The 16,131-nt window shown below is 42.1% G+C and overlaps 1 protein-coding gene across 1 annotated transcript in view; it reads left to right on the top strand.

Annotated features, from left to right (window-relative positions):
• Positions 1-15,375, top strand: part of LOC106534004 (unconventional myosin-X) — a gene marked incomplete at its 3' end in the record, with an annotated part of 35,353 nt that extends 19,978 nt beyond the window's left edge. The window contains 10 exon segments of the mRNA XM_014030500.1: positions 1,090-1,158; positions 3,704-3,786; positions 3,887-3,995; positions 4,637-4,717; positions 7,602-7,726; positions 8,722-8,836; positions 10,886-10,992; positions 13,177-13,530; positions 13,607-13,637; positions 14,611-15,375. Coding sequence (XP_013885954.1) covers positions 1,090-1,158; positions 3,704-3,786; positions 3,887-3,995; positions 4,637-4,717; positions 7,602-7,726; positions 8,722-8,836; positions 10,886-10,992; positions 13,177-13,530; positions 13,607-13,637; positions 14,611-15,375 — 1,839 coding nt within the window.
• Between the last annotated feature and the right edge of the window lie 756 nt (positions 15,376-16,131).

Below are 16,131 nucleotides of genomic sequence, written 5' to 3'. Positions count from 1 at the left end.
TAATAAATTAATAAATTAATAAAAAAAACATTTCTCTGAAAACATTAATGACTATATGTCATATTAAAACTTTTACCAGGTCCTCATTGTAAATAAAAACTGGTTCTCAGCTGACTTACCTGTTAAAATAAAGGTTTATATAATTTGGGATGCACTAATCTGCCTGTTTCAGCCACATAAATATCTCTGCCAGTCATATTTATTACATACGTCTGCTGTGTCCTGCTGGAGTTGATTATTTGTGTCGTGTGCAGGTGTGATGGGTCATATAAACCAATAGGATGTCAGACTGATATTAATTTATACTTCTCATCCAATCACAGTTAAATTCATTTTATCCTGGAGGCAAAATTTATCTGGATAGGTTTTTTTAAACAATGACAAACTGAAGCAAAAATAGTGAAGTGAAATGATATAGAAATACTTTTTGTATTTTTTTAAGTAGAACGTATTTGCCCGAAAATATAAAGCGTTTAAGTAAAAAGTAGAATGTTTTGTGTGTTTGTTAATATATACATAATGAGAAAAATCTTATATATTTTTTCCCAAGCACACATTATATTCTTTTATTTTATATCTATCTTTTAAAAAAATCTTGATTTTTATAGCCTAGAAGGGAAGGATTGGGATTCCCCTCCTCCTGGGGTGAACTTCCAAAAACATAGGAGTCGAGCTTAAAACAGAGAAATGTGATTTGGCTTCTGATAAACAACTACGCATGTCCACTCTTGTTTTGTGGGCTAGAAATCTCAACTGTACCAGCCATTTTGACTTTTTTTTAATCTAAATACAACTTGCTCGCTTTGTCTCYCTGTTGGCTTTGGTTTGATGACTGATGACTTTGTTAGGATTTCTTGTTTTGTTTTTTTCTTCTTCGAACAAAAAGAAAAATATGAGTTTGAAAAGAATAAAATAGTTATTTTTCTAACTCAAGACATTTAGGAGGAGCTCCTGTAGCCAGTGAGAAGTCTTTTGTTTGTAATAATTTGCCACAGTCTCAGATTTTTATTAGTTGTCTGAACGACAGGAATTTAATCTAAAAAAATAAATAAAAATAATGATGAAATCTTCTCTTTTTTTTCTGTTCAGGCAAACTCGTACTATGTGAAGCCCAGGGTGACAGACCACCAGTTTGGCATCAAGCACTACGCTGGAGAGGTGATTAACTATGCTTACACACACACACACACACTGGTCTTTATATCCTCGTAGGGACTTTGCATTGAATTCCATTCATTTTTCAGTCATTTCTAAAGCCTAACCCTGACCCCTTACTCTAAAACTAACCACCCCAGTACATACCTGACCCTAAATCTAAACCTAACCCCCCACCTATGTGCTCGTCGGGACCAGGGGTTGAGTCCCCACAAGGCTCTGTTTGACTGTAATGGTCCCCATGATGTAGCAAAACTGTCCACACACATTAGACTCTCTTCTTAAACTAGATGCTGGAGGAAGTGAGGTAATTATTGGATGAGCAGAAGGATTTTCTTTGCCAAAAATCTTCTGCAGGACGGTAACGCCTCACCCCTCCTCCACCATCGTTTTTCATGAGTCAGGAGAAACCCTTTCACCGTCATCCTCCTCTTCCTCTGCTTACATGACAACAGGATTTACTCCTGGAAGAAGGAAAAGGGTGAGGAGACGTTCAGGGCAAAGGGGCGAATGCAGAGGAAAGATCTGGGTATAGGATGTGATTTGGGTCTGGCTTTGTAGTTCCGTTCTGGGACAAGGTCTCCTCAGTGTGAASCCAGCAGCTTCATCACAAGCCTGGCAGGGGTAGTTATGCTAATGTCCCGGTTCAGAGACGACACAMAGTTGTTCCTTTTCTCCTCGTTTGCCTCTTAAAATGACACTCCAGATCTTTTGAAGTGGGGTTCTGTAGAAAGTTTGGAACTGTTAGATGGCTCTGTGAAGGGCCTCAGTGTGGAGAAATAGTTTAAAGGGGAACTATTATGCAAAATTCACTTTTTAAAGTTTTTTTTTACTCAACTTTGGGTATGTACTTCTTAAAAAAACAGTCCTAGGACCAAAAAATGCACCCAGGGGCATATTTACTGTAAGTAAATGAATTTTTAATGTATATTAACGACAAGTTTTATACTTCCGTCATTTTGTGATGTCACAAGCCGTACGACAACCCACCGGAACCCCCGGGTGAGACTCCACCTCCTCAGTATAGAAAGCCGTCACCATGTTGTTGTGCAATGTGCAGCTCATTTCACAACAAGTTTCCAATAGGGCAATGGGTAGAGAGTTGGACCAGAGAGTGGGAGACCAGGGTTAGAGACCGGCATGGACACTATTTAATTATTTTTTGTATTTTCGTTCGTTATGAACACATTTTCTCATGTACCTCTATTGTTTAGCTCATTAAAGCCTTGTTAAAGCCTATTTGTTTGAGTTTTTGAGGTATTTTGACTGCTGCTGCTCCCTGCTCTGGTAACAGCATGCAGAGTGAGCGCAGAGCAGAGGAGGGGGAGAAAAAAAGAAGCTGGGACCACGACTCTGCCTCTGGGTCTCATATGGTTGTATAACGGAGCTTCTGCTATTATTAGCCATGCTAACGTAAACGCTGGCTTTGGAGGGCGGAGTTRATGTCAACAGATTTTTGGAGGGCGTTACCAACAGAGCTCATTAACATAAACAGCTCTTCTGAACAGAAGTCAGACCAGGCAGAACTAGAAAATGGGAAATTTCATTATCTGAGAATTATTTTGTGAATTTAATTGAATGAACATGGTCTGGATAGCCCACAGACATACCATAAAAATTTCTAGGACCCATAATTGGTCTCCTTTAATTCTCCGCAAATTAATGAACTAATAGAACAAGGTCGAGGACCAAAGTGGATTGTTGCCGCTTTAAAACAATTCTAATCTTAATAAAGTTGAAAGCAGTCCAAAAAATGAACACTATTTTATAACCGTTTTTACACATTACAAACTTATTACAGCAGAAACAGCTAGCAGTGCCACAGCTAGCTGCTGCTAACTCAGTAACTGACACAGAATACATGTGATACACTGTAAATCTGTGCTGCTTTGCAGAAAACTAATGATTCATTTATGGATTTCTTTAAAAGGTTACAGGAGCTAAATGAGTGCATCGACTTTTCAGTGTCTCTTCGGACTTTATGGAGCCTGTAAACTTGGAAAATACGCGCCATTTAAAATCTCAGACTCATAAACGTTTTGCACAGAGGCTCACATTAGAATGAGGTTGTTTTTTTTATATTTCTATTTTTATTTTTATATATTTTATATTTCTCATACACACATTTTTTTCTTCTTCTTTGCGTAGATAGATCCTCTTAGATTTTTCAGCATATTAATGCTGATAAAGATGTCAGAATGTTGAATTAACACACATACACACCCACACACACACACACACACACACACACACACACACACACACACACGTGTTGCACTCTGTTAGGCCTTGAGGTGATTTTTTTTTTCATGCAGAGCTTCATTCAGTCACTATAAATTACTCGTGCTATGTGTACATGTGTAAGATTAATGGGTTGTAAAGATAAATTAACTTTAYTCCTAAATGATTCAGTAAAAACATTTACTTTGTACTAAAATCACATGACTGTTTTCAGGATAAATGTTATGTATCTTTCTATATTTGTTTGTATTTTTTCGCTCGTACATCCTGTCTGTTGTGACGTGTTTTTTCTGTCACACCTGTGAAGGTGTTGTATGATGTGCGAGGAATCTTGGAGAAGAACAGAGACACCTTCAGAGATGACATCTTGTTTATTCTCAAAGACAGCAGGTGAGCGCTTGTCCTCTCGGCTCTGTACGCACCTGCGCACTGTTCGGCCCACAGCTTTCTTTAATCACGTCTAACCTCCTCTTCGTCGCCCATCCATCAGGCTGGATTTCATCTACGACCTCTTCGAGCGTGTCGGCAGCAGGAGTGGAGACGAGACGCTGAAGATGGGCACGGCTCGACGTAAGCCCACCGTCAGCTCTCAGTTCAGGGTAAGACATGAACTTGGCTGCTCTGGCATACAGAGATTCAAAAATCCAGGGATTTAAGGCTGAAGGCTCGGCAGAGAGAGGGGGCCAACCAGGGGTGAATCACCCTCCGATCTGCCGGCCAGGCCAGGCCAGTCTGGAGACAGACTGTCTGAGAGAAAGAGGAAGTTTGATGTGGTTTAGGGGCCTTAAGGGTGTGGATTTCTACATGTTTGTTTGACATGTAAGAGATAGAAAGTGAGGACATATATTCAAAGGGGAGGGCTTTACGAGCTTGTCCCCCCACGTTTTGTTGAAACTGAATGCTTTTAGCTAGTCTGAACACATATCAGTAAAACAATTCTGGAAGGTTTGCTTATTTGTTTGAAGCTAAAACATTGAAAAGCTTCGTTATAAAAGTATTGATTTAATAATTCAACATGACAACGGCACCATCATTCTGTGGAGTTGTTCTTTTTGTGAGGGGTTTAAATACATCTGCACATCCTATTAATATGAAATCAACAAAACCTACGACCAGACTTATAAACACAAGTTGAGCCACAAAAACTGAAATAACTTTTCTTCTCAAAGCAAACCCCAACAACGTGTTTAGCTTCTACTTTGTTGATCTTTAACCTCTGTTGGCTCTTTCTGTGTTTTAGGACTCGCTTCACTCCTTGATGGCCACTTTAAGCGCCTCCAACCCTTTCTTTGTGCGCTGCATCAAACCAAACATGGACAAGGTAAGTCATGGAAATGTAATCGTGCACGCCCTGCCAGGTTTTGTCAAGGTCGCATGAGAAATTAAGCCTCCTTGGTTGCTATTTATAGCTCTGATTGCTCAGAGGTAAAACGTGGTTGTGCTGTTTCCAACTACAAAGTCTGACAATCCACACGTTTCTCTTTTTTATTCTTGAACGACAGATATTTATGACCAGTATTCCTTTCCTGTTTTGGTGCAAAGACCCTCATTATACCGTCTCTAAATAAAGCACTGCATACAAACACATTCCTACCGACATAGCTTCTTTGCCAAAGGTGAGAGGTCACTGCCGACTGCCCCAGCTGCAGCTGATGCTCCACTGATCAGGCTGCATCAATGGAATGTCAAGATAAGACCGCAGCGTTTTTTTTTTTTTATTTGTGTTGCAGCAAGCGGGGCGTGCATTTGCTCTCGTCGTCTCTGCCCTGCAGCTCAAGATGGAACAAGCAGAGGATTTTTGAATCCGTGCTCGGTCTTCTGACATGCATGCAAATAAACACGCACAGAGTGGAAGCGGCGTGTCGATGTGATTTACACACGCKCCCGAGTTTGTCGCTCAAACAAATCAACACCCTCTCTCCGCCTAAAGCCACCCGCTAAAGAGCAAAGTTCAGAGCTCAAAGCGGAACGCGCTTACACGTGTTTAACCGTGAACACATGCAGGCGTGCGAGTTTCCACGCCCAGCAGCATTAGTTTGTAATTAGACCGACACGTAGAAGAATGCAGAGGTGTCGTGTGAAGCTTATCCAGCTCGGTGCGCCGCTCCGTTTGACAAACGGCGGAGCTGAGTGCTCAGGCGGCCTGCAGAGTGAAGCGAGGCGGCAGACATCACAGATCCTCTCTGATAAACTATGCCTGAGGATTATTGGTAACAACGCAGCTGAGGATTCCAGGAAAGAAAAAAAAAAAAAACGGGCTTCCAGAGCTGCCAAATGTCTTGCCTAACATGGTTCAGGTTTCCCAACGATGGTGTTTGTTTTCCCTTTTAGAAACCTGATTGTTAATGTAAAATGATAGAGCTCTCAGTGGTWATTTAACGTGTGTTTTTTTTTAGTTCGAGTTAAGCTTGACTCAGCAAAGAGACTATTTGAGTAGGTGTGCCTGCAGTGTTTAACTGTCTCATAACTTCCACCAACTGCAGTGAAGAAAAATATACTCTGCTGTAGCTAAAACACCAACTATTTACTTCCAATTTACTACCATCTTTTTATTTATTTTTATTTATTTCCGTTATTTAACCAGGAAACTCCCATTGAGATTAAAATCCTTCTTTTTCAAGGGAGTCTTGGCCAAGAGGCAGCAAAAATATACATTTACATAGAGTTACACAATTAAAGCACAATACAAACAATCTTTAAAAAGATGACTTAATAAAGGCCTAACAGTCCTTAAAGCAATGCATATCACCTCATAGGATCATTCAGTGTTGACGATTGTAACTCAGGAAGTGAAGTGTTGTGACTTTCAGCTACTACCACACTAAATACCTAATACCTAATTACCTAATTTCCCTCTGGGATCAATAAAGTATTTTTGAATTTGAATTTGAATTGAAATCTTGGCTCAGTGTCTGTAAATTTCACTGTTATAGCCATTTTTGTGTTTGCTAAAATTCATCAACTTTGGCAGCCATTTTAAATGACTGACTTTGTATCAGTTCTAGATGTCCCCATTCAGTGATTGCATTCTAAAAGTTTCATTCAAATCCCTGCAGTAGATCTTGAGATATTTTGCTGACAGAGGCTGTGTCCAAAACGACAGGACGGGTCCTCCGGAGGACMCAGACTCCCCGGTCTCGGCAGGCCRGGTCCTTGGTAGACCAGGAAGACCGGAAAAAAAGAGGCTGTGGATTTGGACGGTCTAGCCTCCCTCCTTACCCCGGCGTACGTCTTGTCACCTAGCAACTGTGACGACRCTAAACAAGCAAACTTAAATCAAAACTAGAAAAATATCAATACATTAGCATTATTAATATCACAAAACTATAAAATTAACTTAAAGGTATCATTTGAAGAACTAACTGACCCGCTGTAGGTTCATGTTTATTTCGCGTTTTTTATGACGAAAAAATAATATTTAAAAACATGTCCATATAAATGATAAAAGTATTAGAATTACAACCGCTAATTTTTTTTAATTTTTAAATCACCATCTTTTTATTTAAAAYGTATTCTTTTCTCTCGCTTCGTCCGCCATTACTAGCTTAAAAAAATCTCCGGTCGGGCCGCAATGCATTATGGGATACGCTGGGCCGGGAAGGATCCATCAGGCCTGTCCTTCGATTCGGGGAAAAAGAAGGACGTATTTGTCGGACGCATYGGAGGAGTCTTCCGTTTTGGACGTCCTTCGTCGCGGCGCTGTGACGTATGCGGCCGACAAATTCGACCTTCGGAGGACCCGTCCTGCCGTTTTGGACACAGCCAGAGTTTACCCCTATGGCTAATGGTGACATTTTTTAAAAAGATATTGTTTGATCCTTTTTTGCTCAGAGTACATGTTAAGCACGAGTCTCAGCTACGACCATACCAAATTTTAGCTTGAAAAATTGCAACGTTGACAGACTTATAGCTTTTTTTTTGTGTTTTCGCAGGTCAGTTAGCTGTGACACTATGTAGAAGTGGGTTGTCTCCAAAAGTTAATCAGTTGTTGGTGTGCATCTAATGATTGCTTTCTGAGAGTTTCAGTAGCATTTGTTCACTGGTTCATGAGAAATTTGGCTAACAGGTAGACAAACAACACTGACACTATGTACCTTTCACCTTCTGGCAGTGGATGACAATTAAATATTGTTTAAACTATATTTGTAAGGTTTCTATCTTTAGACATGATTTATTATTTTTGGTTGTTTATTTGTCTCTGACAGAAGGCCAATCAGTTTGACCCAGACGTGGTTCTGAACCAGCTGAGATATTCTGGGATGCTGGAAACAGTGAAGATTCGCAAGGCAGGATTCCCAGTCCGCAGAACCTTTAAGGACTTCTTTAGCAGGTACAAATCAAAATATTTCGGAAACGTTAAGGCTGCAGGTCACATCTTCCACCATGGAGCTTTCTGTGTTCTGACATTCTGTCATAAAAATGTGATCAAAGCTATCGTTTAGAGTCAGGGGCGGTTCTAGGGGCGGGGCCACTGGGGCATTGGCCCCAGCTGAAATCTGATTGGCCCCCTGAAGTGCCCCTATCCTGTCACTTATCTGTCCTTTACCTGGGGGTGATGATGATGGATGCAGTTCCTTGTTCAAACACTAGTTGCGCTAATGAGTCAAATAGTAAAGTCCAGAATGAATCAAGCTTTCAGAATTCTTCTCTTCTTAAAATGTGAACAATCCTGCAAAAAAGTATTTCAACTGACAAATGATGGCTGGATTTTCTCACATGTGTGTTTGAAAATATTTTATCTATGTACAGTAAAATGTATGAAATACTGGTGAGGAGAATTTACTGAGCAAGATTTTTGGTACCACTTTACAATCAAGCTCCCCTTATAGATGGCTTATAAAGGGTTTATAGATAGGTTATTAATTAATTTGTAACGTTTACACTTCATAAATCATTAATAAATGAAACTGGACAATTTTATCTCTTTCTCGTCCTTAATTATTGCATAATAAACACTTATTAATCATTTTTAAAGTGTTTACAGATTAACTAATAACCTGTCTATAAACTATTTAAAAGCCATCTATGAGGGGGGCCTTATTGCAAAGTGGTACCTTTTTTTAAAAAAAATTACATTACATTACAAGTGTTTGAAGTGTAAAATGTATACCCTGGGAATTTGTGTGAAAGGATGTTGAACAAAGACTTGGCACGTCTATGAATGTTGTGGCCCCTTGATGGCCCCTTACTTAGAAAAATCCTAGATCCACCACTGTTTAGGGTTGATCCTAAYTGAATCTAATCTTAAGGCCTCGATTCATATATTGGATGTCATTCATAGACAAATTATTAATTTGTTTTTGTCATACTTGTTTGTTTCCTCAGGTACAAAATGATCTCAAAAACCAAACTCCAGCCAGACGATGAGAAGCATTGCTGCTTGGAGCTTCTGTCACTTCACGACAAAGCCAAGAAAGAGTGGCAGCTGGGCAAGACAAAGGTGCAAAACACATGCACACATTTACAGACGTGCACACACCCAGGCTTGTTTTGACTAAACGTGAAGTCATGTCCATAAACAACAACCCAGCTCCGTCCTGACCCTCAAACAATTAGTCCAGGTCTTAGAAAGCAAATATTTAACCTGCAGGTGTTCTACAGCAGGTAAGATACTAGCTGTTCATATGAGTAGTTTGATATAAAGATTTGAAGAATTCCTGATCATTTGTTGCCAAAACAAATTAAAAATAAAAAAAAAGATCTTAAAAAAGGTAACCAGAAACTGTTAATGTGTACCACAACTGCTCTGACTCATGTCCCAGAGATTTGTGGTCCAGCTGCTGCTCTCTTGTTGACGATCGCTCTGCTTCCCCTAAAACTCCCGTCACTTTACTGTAACTCAGCGAGGGGGGGTTTACAGTAATCTCGAGGCGCCCTTTATTGCAGCTGAAGTGGTGGCCTTCCTCCGCGGGCCGAGCTGTTCATTAAACAAACTGCGCTCCGAGTGAAAGGCGTTGGGCGGGGGGGAGGGCGAAGCTGCAGCGCTGACATGTTGCAGCTGTGCAGAGTGCCATCGAAAAGCTCCAAATTCATCAGTTTGGAGCTCATCTGGCTGTTTCCGTCTAAACAATCATCAGTCCTTAAACAACAAAAAGATCAACTATTACACAAATTGGTCTGTCTGGTGAAATCTGTGCTTTATTTCACTTTGAGCATAAAAAAATCAGTTTAAAGCAGAAAGAAAGGGTATAAATAAAGTTATTTTGAATTCATCCGACCTCCTGTTCCTTCCTGCTCTTAGTTGTGGTTCCTGTGTGACTTTTCTGATTTAATAGTTCCCGCTCGGAYGCTTTTGTTATTAGCTGAGTGCTGAAATATACCAAAAAAAAAAAAAAACAGTTTGATGTTAGCCACATGTGTAACTGACCACTGAATGTGCAGATGTCAGGATATATTACACATCTCACACACGGTGTGGACATCTAAAGGTCACTCGCTGGGTCAAACTTGTCTRACTCGGTGCACACCAAGAGAAAACGGAGAAAGAGGGCAGATTTTCAAAGCAGTTTGTTTGTAATGGAGGCCCATTCTTTTTTTTTTTTTTTTTTTTTTGGGGGGGGGGTGGGTAATGTAGTGTGGGTTGTGGGAAAAGGGTCTACGTTTCCTTTGGTGTGTAATTATATATGCGCTGATTGTGAGCAGGGGAAGTGTGTGGCCAGGATTAAGGGCCTGGGTGATGTGTTTTTGCTGCTGTGTGTGTGCGAGCCATTTGTTTTACAGACGAGGGAAGGATGTGGACGAAGAGGAAGCTTCCTCCTTTTTTCGCAGGCTTTACAGTGGTCGAGCTGCAGCTGTGGGATCCTTTGATTATCCCCGGGACATCTGGGGCACGAGCGCAGGGGAGTCCCAGTCGTTGCAGCTGACTGTCACACGAGGACAAACTGTTTTTCCTTCGCAAGTTGATGTTTTCGGTTCAGAAAGACGGCGTTGAGCAAAGTTTCCAGGAGCGAGGGAAGGGTTAACTCCACTCTTTTTTTTCCCCTCCTTCCTCCATAAGAGCAACGAGAGGTGTGGTTTTGTATCTGGACACCAGCCACTCTCCCTCCCCTTCGCATCCCTTCGCCATCCCTCCTCTTCCCCTCCCCGCGTTCCCCTGCGCCTGTCTGCCTGTGCACGTCGGTGGAGCGCAGCAGAGGGCTGGAGGCTCAGACACGATGAGGCTCTGCAGCAGCAGCATTAGCAGAAAGGCTGCAGCCTCAGACTCAGCTTTCTTGTCTGTTCTGTTCTGCAGGCGGGGAGGGGGGGCGGCCACAGCCTGCTGAGCCTCACAGCCTCCTCCTCTGCAGTGGCAGACAAGGAGCTGCCAGCAGAAAACAGGGGCCCTTCTCATCTTTGTGGGGGCCTGCTTTTTTTTTTCTTTTTTACAGCCTCACCAAGAGAGGAGGAACTAACCCATCCTGTTTGCCACCCTCCTCCCTCTTTCCACCACCCCCATCCTCCCCATCTCTGTGTGCCTCTCTGTCACCCGCCTCGTCGGCCTGACCTGCAGGTGTTCTTGAAGGAGGCGCTGGAGCAAAGGCTGGAGAAGGAGAGGGAAGAGGTGCGGCGCAGGGCTGGCATGGTGATCCGCGCCCACATCCTCAGCTATGTGGGGGGGTGAGTGGCAGTGACAGTTGTCTGCGTTTGTTTTGTGGTGGAGGTGTTGTGTGTATCCTTGGGTTGACATCGACCATTATTCCTGGAACGTTTTCAGGTGAAAGGTAACTTTTAGGATGATTGAAGAGATGTTTGAATTGTGCAGCAGTTGCCAGTTAGCGGTTTTTGTTGTTTCATATTCCCTTTCAATCTAATAGAGTAACACAACTTCTACATCGCTAATAGTTGCAAATAAGTAGGAATTACACAGCAAAAACTGTCCACCTAACCAAGTTTTAAAATCTTATATCCAGCCAAAAAGTCTTTTTGATCTTGTTTTGAGACTGATTTACTAAACCAGAACTGATTGTGTAAGAATAATGATCTTGTTTTCAGAATGTGTCAGATTATTTGTCTTGTTAGTCTGAAAATTTGACTCAAATTAAGTCAAAACTTTCTTCTAATGGAGTAAGAAAAAAATTACTTGGTAAGATTCTTTAGTTGATTTGACTCAATTTCTTTCTTATTTCAAGAATCTTACCAAGTAAAATTTTCTTACTCCATTGGCAGAGAGTTTTGACTGAATTTGAGTCAAAATTTCAGACTAACAAGACAAATAATCTYACACATTCTGAAAACAAGATTATTATTCTTGCACAATCAGCTCTTGTTTAGTAAATCAGTCTAAAAACAAGATCAAAAAAGACTTTTTGGCTGGATTTAAGATTTTAAAACTTGGTAAGATGGACAGTTTTTGCAGTGTACTTGTTGCTTCAGATCTGCAGTACGACCCAATTCTGGAAAAAGCTGGAAAACTATAAAATTAAAAAGAGTGCAGTGATTTGCAAATCTCATAAAACCAAATCTTTTTAAYGACGAAAGGTAATCTGGACTTTTATATCGACCTTTCTCGAAAAAGTTGGAACAAGAACACAAAGCTGTAAAGGTAATTGTTTTTGAAAAAGACGCAGCTGTAGGTGTGTTAGGTTAATTAGCAACAGATTGGTAAGAGAAATGGGTACTAAAGGATCATTTTAGAGCGGCTGAGTCTTTAAGAAGTGAAGATGGGCAGAGACTGGTCTGCAAAAAGCTGCATCTAAAGGTGGTGGAACAATTTCAAAATAATCGCCTGTTTTGGAATTGTGGCCGTAGAAATGATTCAATCACGCTTTGTCTTGACTTTCTCGAGGATGCTTTTTTTCCCTCACAGGACAGAATTATCTGAGAAAATGAATGAAGTTTTAATTTATTACCAGAAGTACAGCTGATACAGATGTCTTCTCGTTTCAGCCTGAGCAACAAGTTGTTGTTTTTTTTCTGTCTGTCTCTCCTCTGCCTGCCAGCCTGAACATTCCTCCTGATGGTAGTTAAACATCTGCACATGCAGACTCCCTCGGGCGTTTAATTTAACTGTACTCCACCTGTGTGCAGACRTATATACGGTTACATACAGTCCTCGGAAAAAGCTCCGCTGGGAGACTATAATGGGCCTGACGACAGCACTCAGGTTGTGGGTTTCCTTCCCCTCCGAGTCGTTCGTACTCGAGGCAGAAACTTGGGAAGTTCCCTGTGGACACAAGTAAAGCCTTTGTGTTATTATGTGTAACAATATATCTGCTCCGAATCGGTCTTCGGTACAGTCGAAGCAGCGATTCCTGTGGAAGCAGGTCAGGAGGAAGGTCACAGCGGTGTGTGTGGTTCTTAGAAAGTCACGTGTGTTTGTCCGTGTTTACAAGTGTGTTTGTGTGTGGGTGTTGGGGATAAACACAAGAGCCCACACCACCGAGAAAGAAACTGCTCAGACTCTAAACACACAGCACAGGTCACTTTGCACAGATTTGTTTGTGTGTGCATGCGCGTGTGTGTGTGTGTGTGTGTGTTTATTCAAACCGAGAACCCCCAGCAGGCTCGATGACGAGACCGCATCAATATGGGGTGCCGTTTGTAAAGTTACATCGTCAAAAATTACCACCAATGTTTTTGTTTTATTTAGCCTTTTATAACAAAAAGAAAGAACAGATTTAATTTTCAAAGTCAGTTTTTCACCATATGATTCATACATTTATAAATGTCATAGTTTATAAACTAAACATTTAACTTACAAATTCAATATTTAGTTAATAAGGTAAAACGGCACCCCATACATCGACACCACGGCAGAAAAGTTTAAACATGTCAGCTCTCTTTTCCTCCTCCGCTCGTCAGGAAACAATACAGGAGRATTGTGTCCAGCGTGGTCACCATCCAGAAGCACTACCGCGCTCACTTTTGGAGACGCGCCTTCCTGCGCCTGCGCCTGGCCGCCGTCGTCCTGCAGAAACACCACAGGGGCCAGCTCGCCAGGACCCTCTGTCGCCAGCTCAAGGAGGAGAGGCAGAAACGAGAGGAGGAGGAGAGGAGAGAGGAGGAGAGGAGGCGACTAGAGGAGGAGGAGGAGAGGAGGAGGATGGAGGAGCAGAGGCAACGGGAGGAGGAGAGGAGGAAGAAGGAAGAGGAGGACAGGAGATTGAGGGAGAAGGAAGAAGAGCAGAAATTGGCAGCTAAAGAGGACAAAATGAGGTGTAGTATTACGTTTCTGTTTTATTAAATTAGGTGTTTTTTATTTTTGTTTTTACTAACTTTTTTTTGTCTTTAGGAACTCACTTGTGAACGGGGCTTGTCTAAAGGTAACTGCTTTGTTTTCTGCTGTCTAAAATAAGTAACTTATTTTTATCGCCTGCCAGCAAAAATGAAATGGAGCTGCGATGTTGTTGTCTGTGTTTGTCTGTACTGTTAGCAAAATATCTCCTGAGTCACTGAGCAGATTTTAAAGGGCCAATATTATGTGTTTCTCAGGCATATATTTAAATACTATACCATAATAAAGTATCTATATGCCACCTTTAGCTGTTATTAAAATGCTGTTTTTATGTTTAAATAGAAAATAAACTTATCTTCTCATCACTTCCTCTTCTAAACGCCTTGAAATTGGCCTCTGTCTCTTTAAGAACCTCCTTCCGCTTCCGTAAGTTTTGCGCGTGCGCTATGATGCAGGTCACTTGGCACCTGAAAATGCATTTCCTCAAAGGTATTTTGAATCTGAAAAGAGCTTCACTGAGTGAGCAGTAGTGTTAAGAGCAGCAGACAGTTTAAGTTTCACTTTCACTTTGCTCTGTTACTGCCGAGAGCCTGCAGGAGTCATGGGCGAGATGTGTGGGGAGGGGAGGTGTGCTCCGTGATGAGGAAGTTCRGCTTAAAGACACGTCCCAGGGGCGTTTCTGGTCCCCACCTGTCGTTTTGCTCCTCAGCATGGCTTCCTAAAAATGCAGCAGGATTTCTCAAACATGCATGAATGAGTTAGAGCAAGGCTTTGGGCATGTTTTTTTATACGAGTATAACATTATAACATGATATAAAACTCAAAAATGTTGATTTTACATGATATTGCCCTTTTAATGAAACACCTACAACTTATTAACTTTTAGAGTGCATTCAGGCTAAGCTGCCGCCACAACCAAACAATCAACACAAAACAAGCTACACCTCAGTAAAACTTCCGTATGTTGAGCTAAAATAGGTGCATGTGCAACTCGTTGCACAACATATTTGCTTCGAATTTTGGCATGACTGTTGGAGTTAACCCGGTTGTCTGATCRACAGAAGGAGCTGACCCAGACGCTGTCCCACAGCCACACCTCGGAGGAGGAGAGCCGTCAGATGGAGGAGATCCTGCGGCTGGAAAGGGAGATCGAGCGTCTGCAGAAGAAGCAGCAGGAGGACGGCGTGTCCCTCCTCGGGGACGTCTCCCGCGAGGAGCTGCGCCAGATGAGGGACGCCGAGATCTACAGGCTGGAGAAGGAAGCGTCTCGTGTGGCGACGGAGTTCCTGGAGCTGCTGGACTTCGGCGGTTTGGAGCCGTCGCTCTCGAGCGAGGAGAACCTCCACGAGCCGAGCGAATCCACAGCTCCTCTGGCCGAGGAGGAGGTGGACGAGGGTTTCCCCACGGAGGACGAGTGCGTCCCGCTGCCTGACTTYCCTCCTCCAGCCGTGATTCCTCTTGACAAGGACGTTTTTCAAAGYGTTCCCCCTCCTCCACCTGCTTTTGCAGAGGGACTAGTGGTCTCCCCACCTTCTGCAGTCACCCCGAACGGACTCAGTCCTCCAACTGACTCTCAAACCCGCCGCCCTCCACTTCCACATGTGGTAGCCAATGGAAGAGCCTCTGATTTGGAGCCCACAAACGAGGGGCCGTCCCGCCCAAACCTGCCAGACGCAGAGTCAGACTACGACCAGGAAGAGTTCGAGGAGGCTCTCGGGAGCTCTGGTGCCAGCATCATCGACGGTCATCTCACGGATGAGGAGGTGCTGCGAGAATCCTCCTGCACCCACAACAGCATGGACTCCTTCAGAGGCAGCTCAGACTCGGTGAGAAACAGCAAGTTTGTGTTGTGCAGAAACAGTCTTTARTATTACGGTCCAAATGGGAAGCTGCTTGGAGAAAGTCCTGAGAAAGATCAAAGTAATTACAACAAACAAAGGAATTATGTGGAGATATTTCACCTAACATGGATGGTTGGAACATGACTCAGTTTATGTCAGAAAAAAAAACATTTAAAAAGTGTTGAAATGGATCTGATCACAGATTCTGCAAGTCAAGCAGAGAGCTGCGACCTAATGCTGTCAGATCAGCAAAATGTCAGAGGAAAAGAAAGATGGTGTTGGAGTTTGCCAACATCCATCTTTCAGATAGGTTTAAAGAAAGTGGGCATTGGGTTTGAAATGAATTAGGCCTCTGGAAATGCAAATTTGCACAGATGTTGCTTGTTAAAACTGCTGCTCGGTAGTAATTATTGTCAGCAGCTAAAAGCAATAAATGTTTTTGCTTGTTGCAAAATACAGTCAAATTCAAGTTGGCAACCACAGTCGACTGAGATTAAAAAACACAAAAAAGATCATAACTCRGTTAATTTTACAGATATTTTGCTAAAAAATGTTGTGTTTATAGCCGAGATCATTAGAAATACAAATGCTTTCATTGTGTGAGGTTGTTGCTTTAGCAACTTTAGCATTAATTCTTAAAGGGATCCCCGATTAGTTGTAACATTAGACTTTATATGCCAAACATGTACTTTAACTGTAAAATAAAGACTGTAAAAATACAGTAGGATGTTCAGTTTTTAG

The sequence above is a fragment of the Austrofundulus limnaeus genome, unplaced genomic scaffold (genome assembly GCF_001266775.1).
Source record: "Austrofundulus limnaeus strain Quisiro unplaced genomic scaffold, Austrofundulus_limnaeus-1.0 Scaffold1072, whole genome shotgun sequence".
NCBI classification, from domain to species: domain Eukaryota; kingdom Metazoa; phylum Chordata; class Actinopteri; order Cyprinodontiformes; family Rivulidae; genus Austrofundulus; species Austrofundulus limnaeus.
The sequence above is the reverse complement of the archived record's forward strand: the minus strand, read 5'-3'. Positions and strand labels throughout refer to the sequence as shown.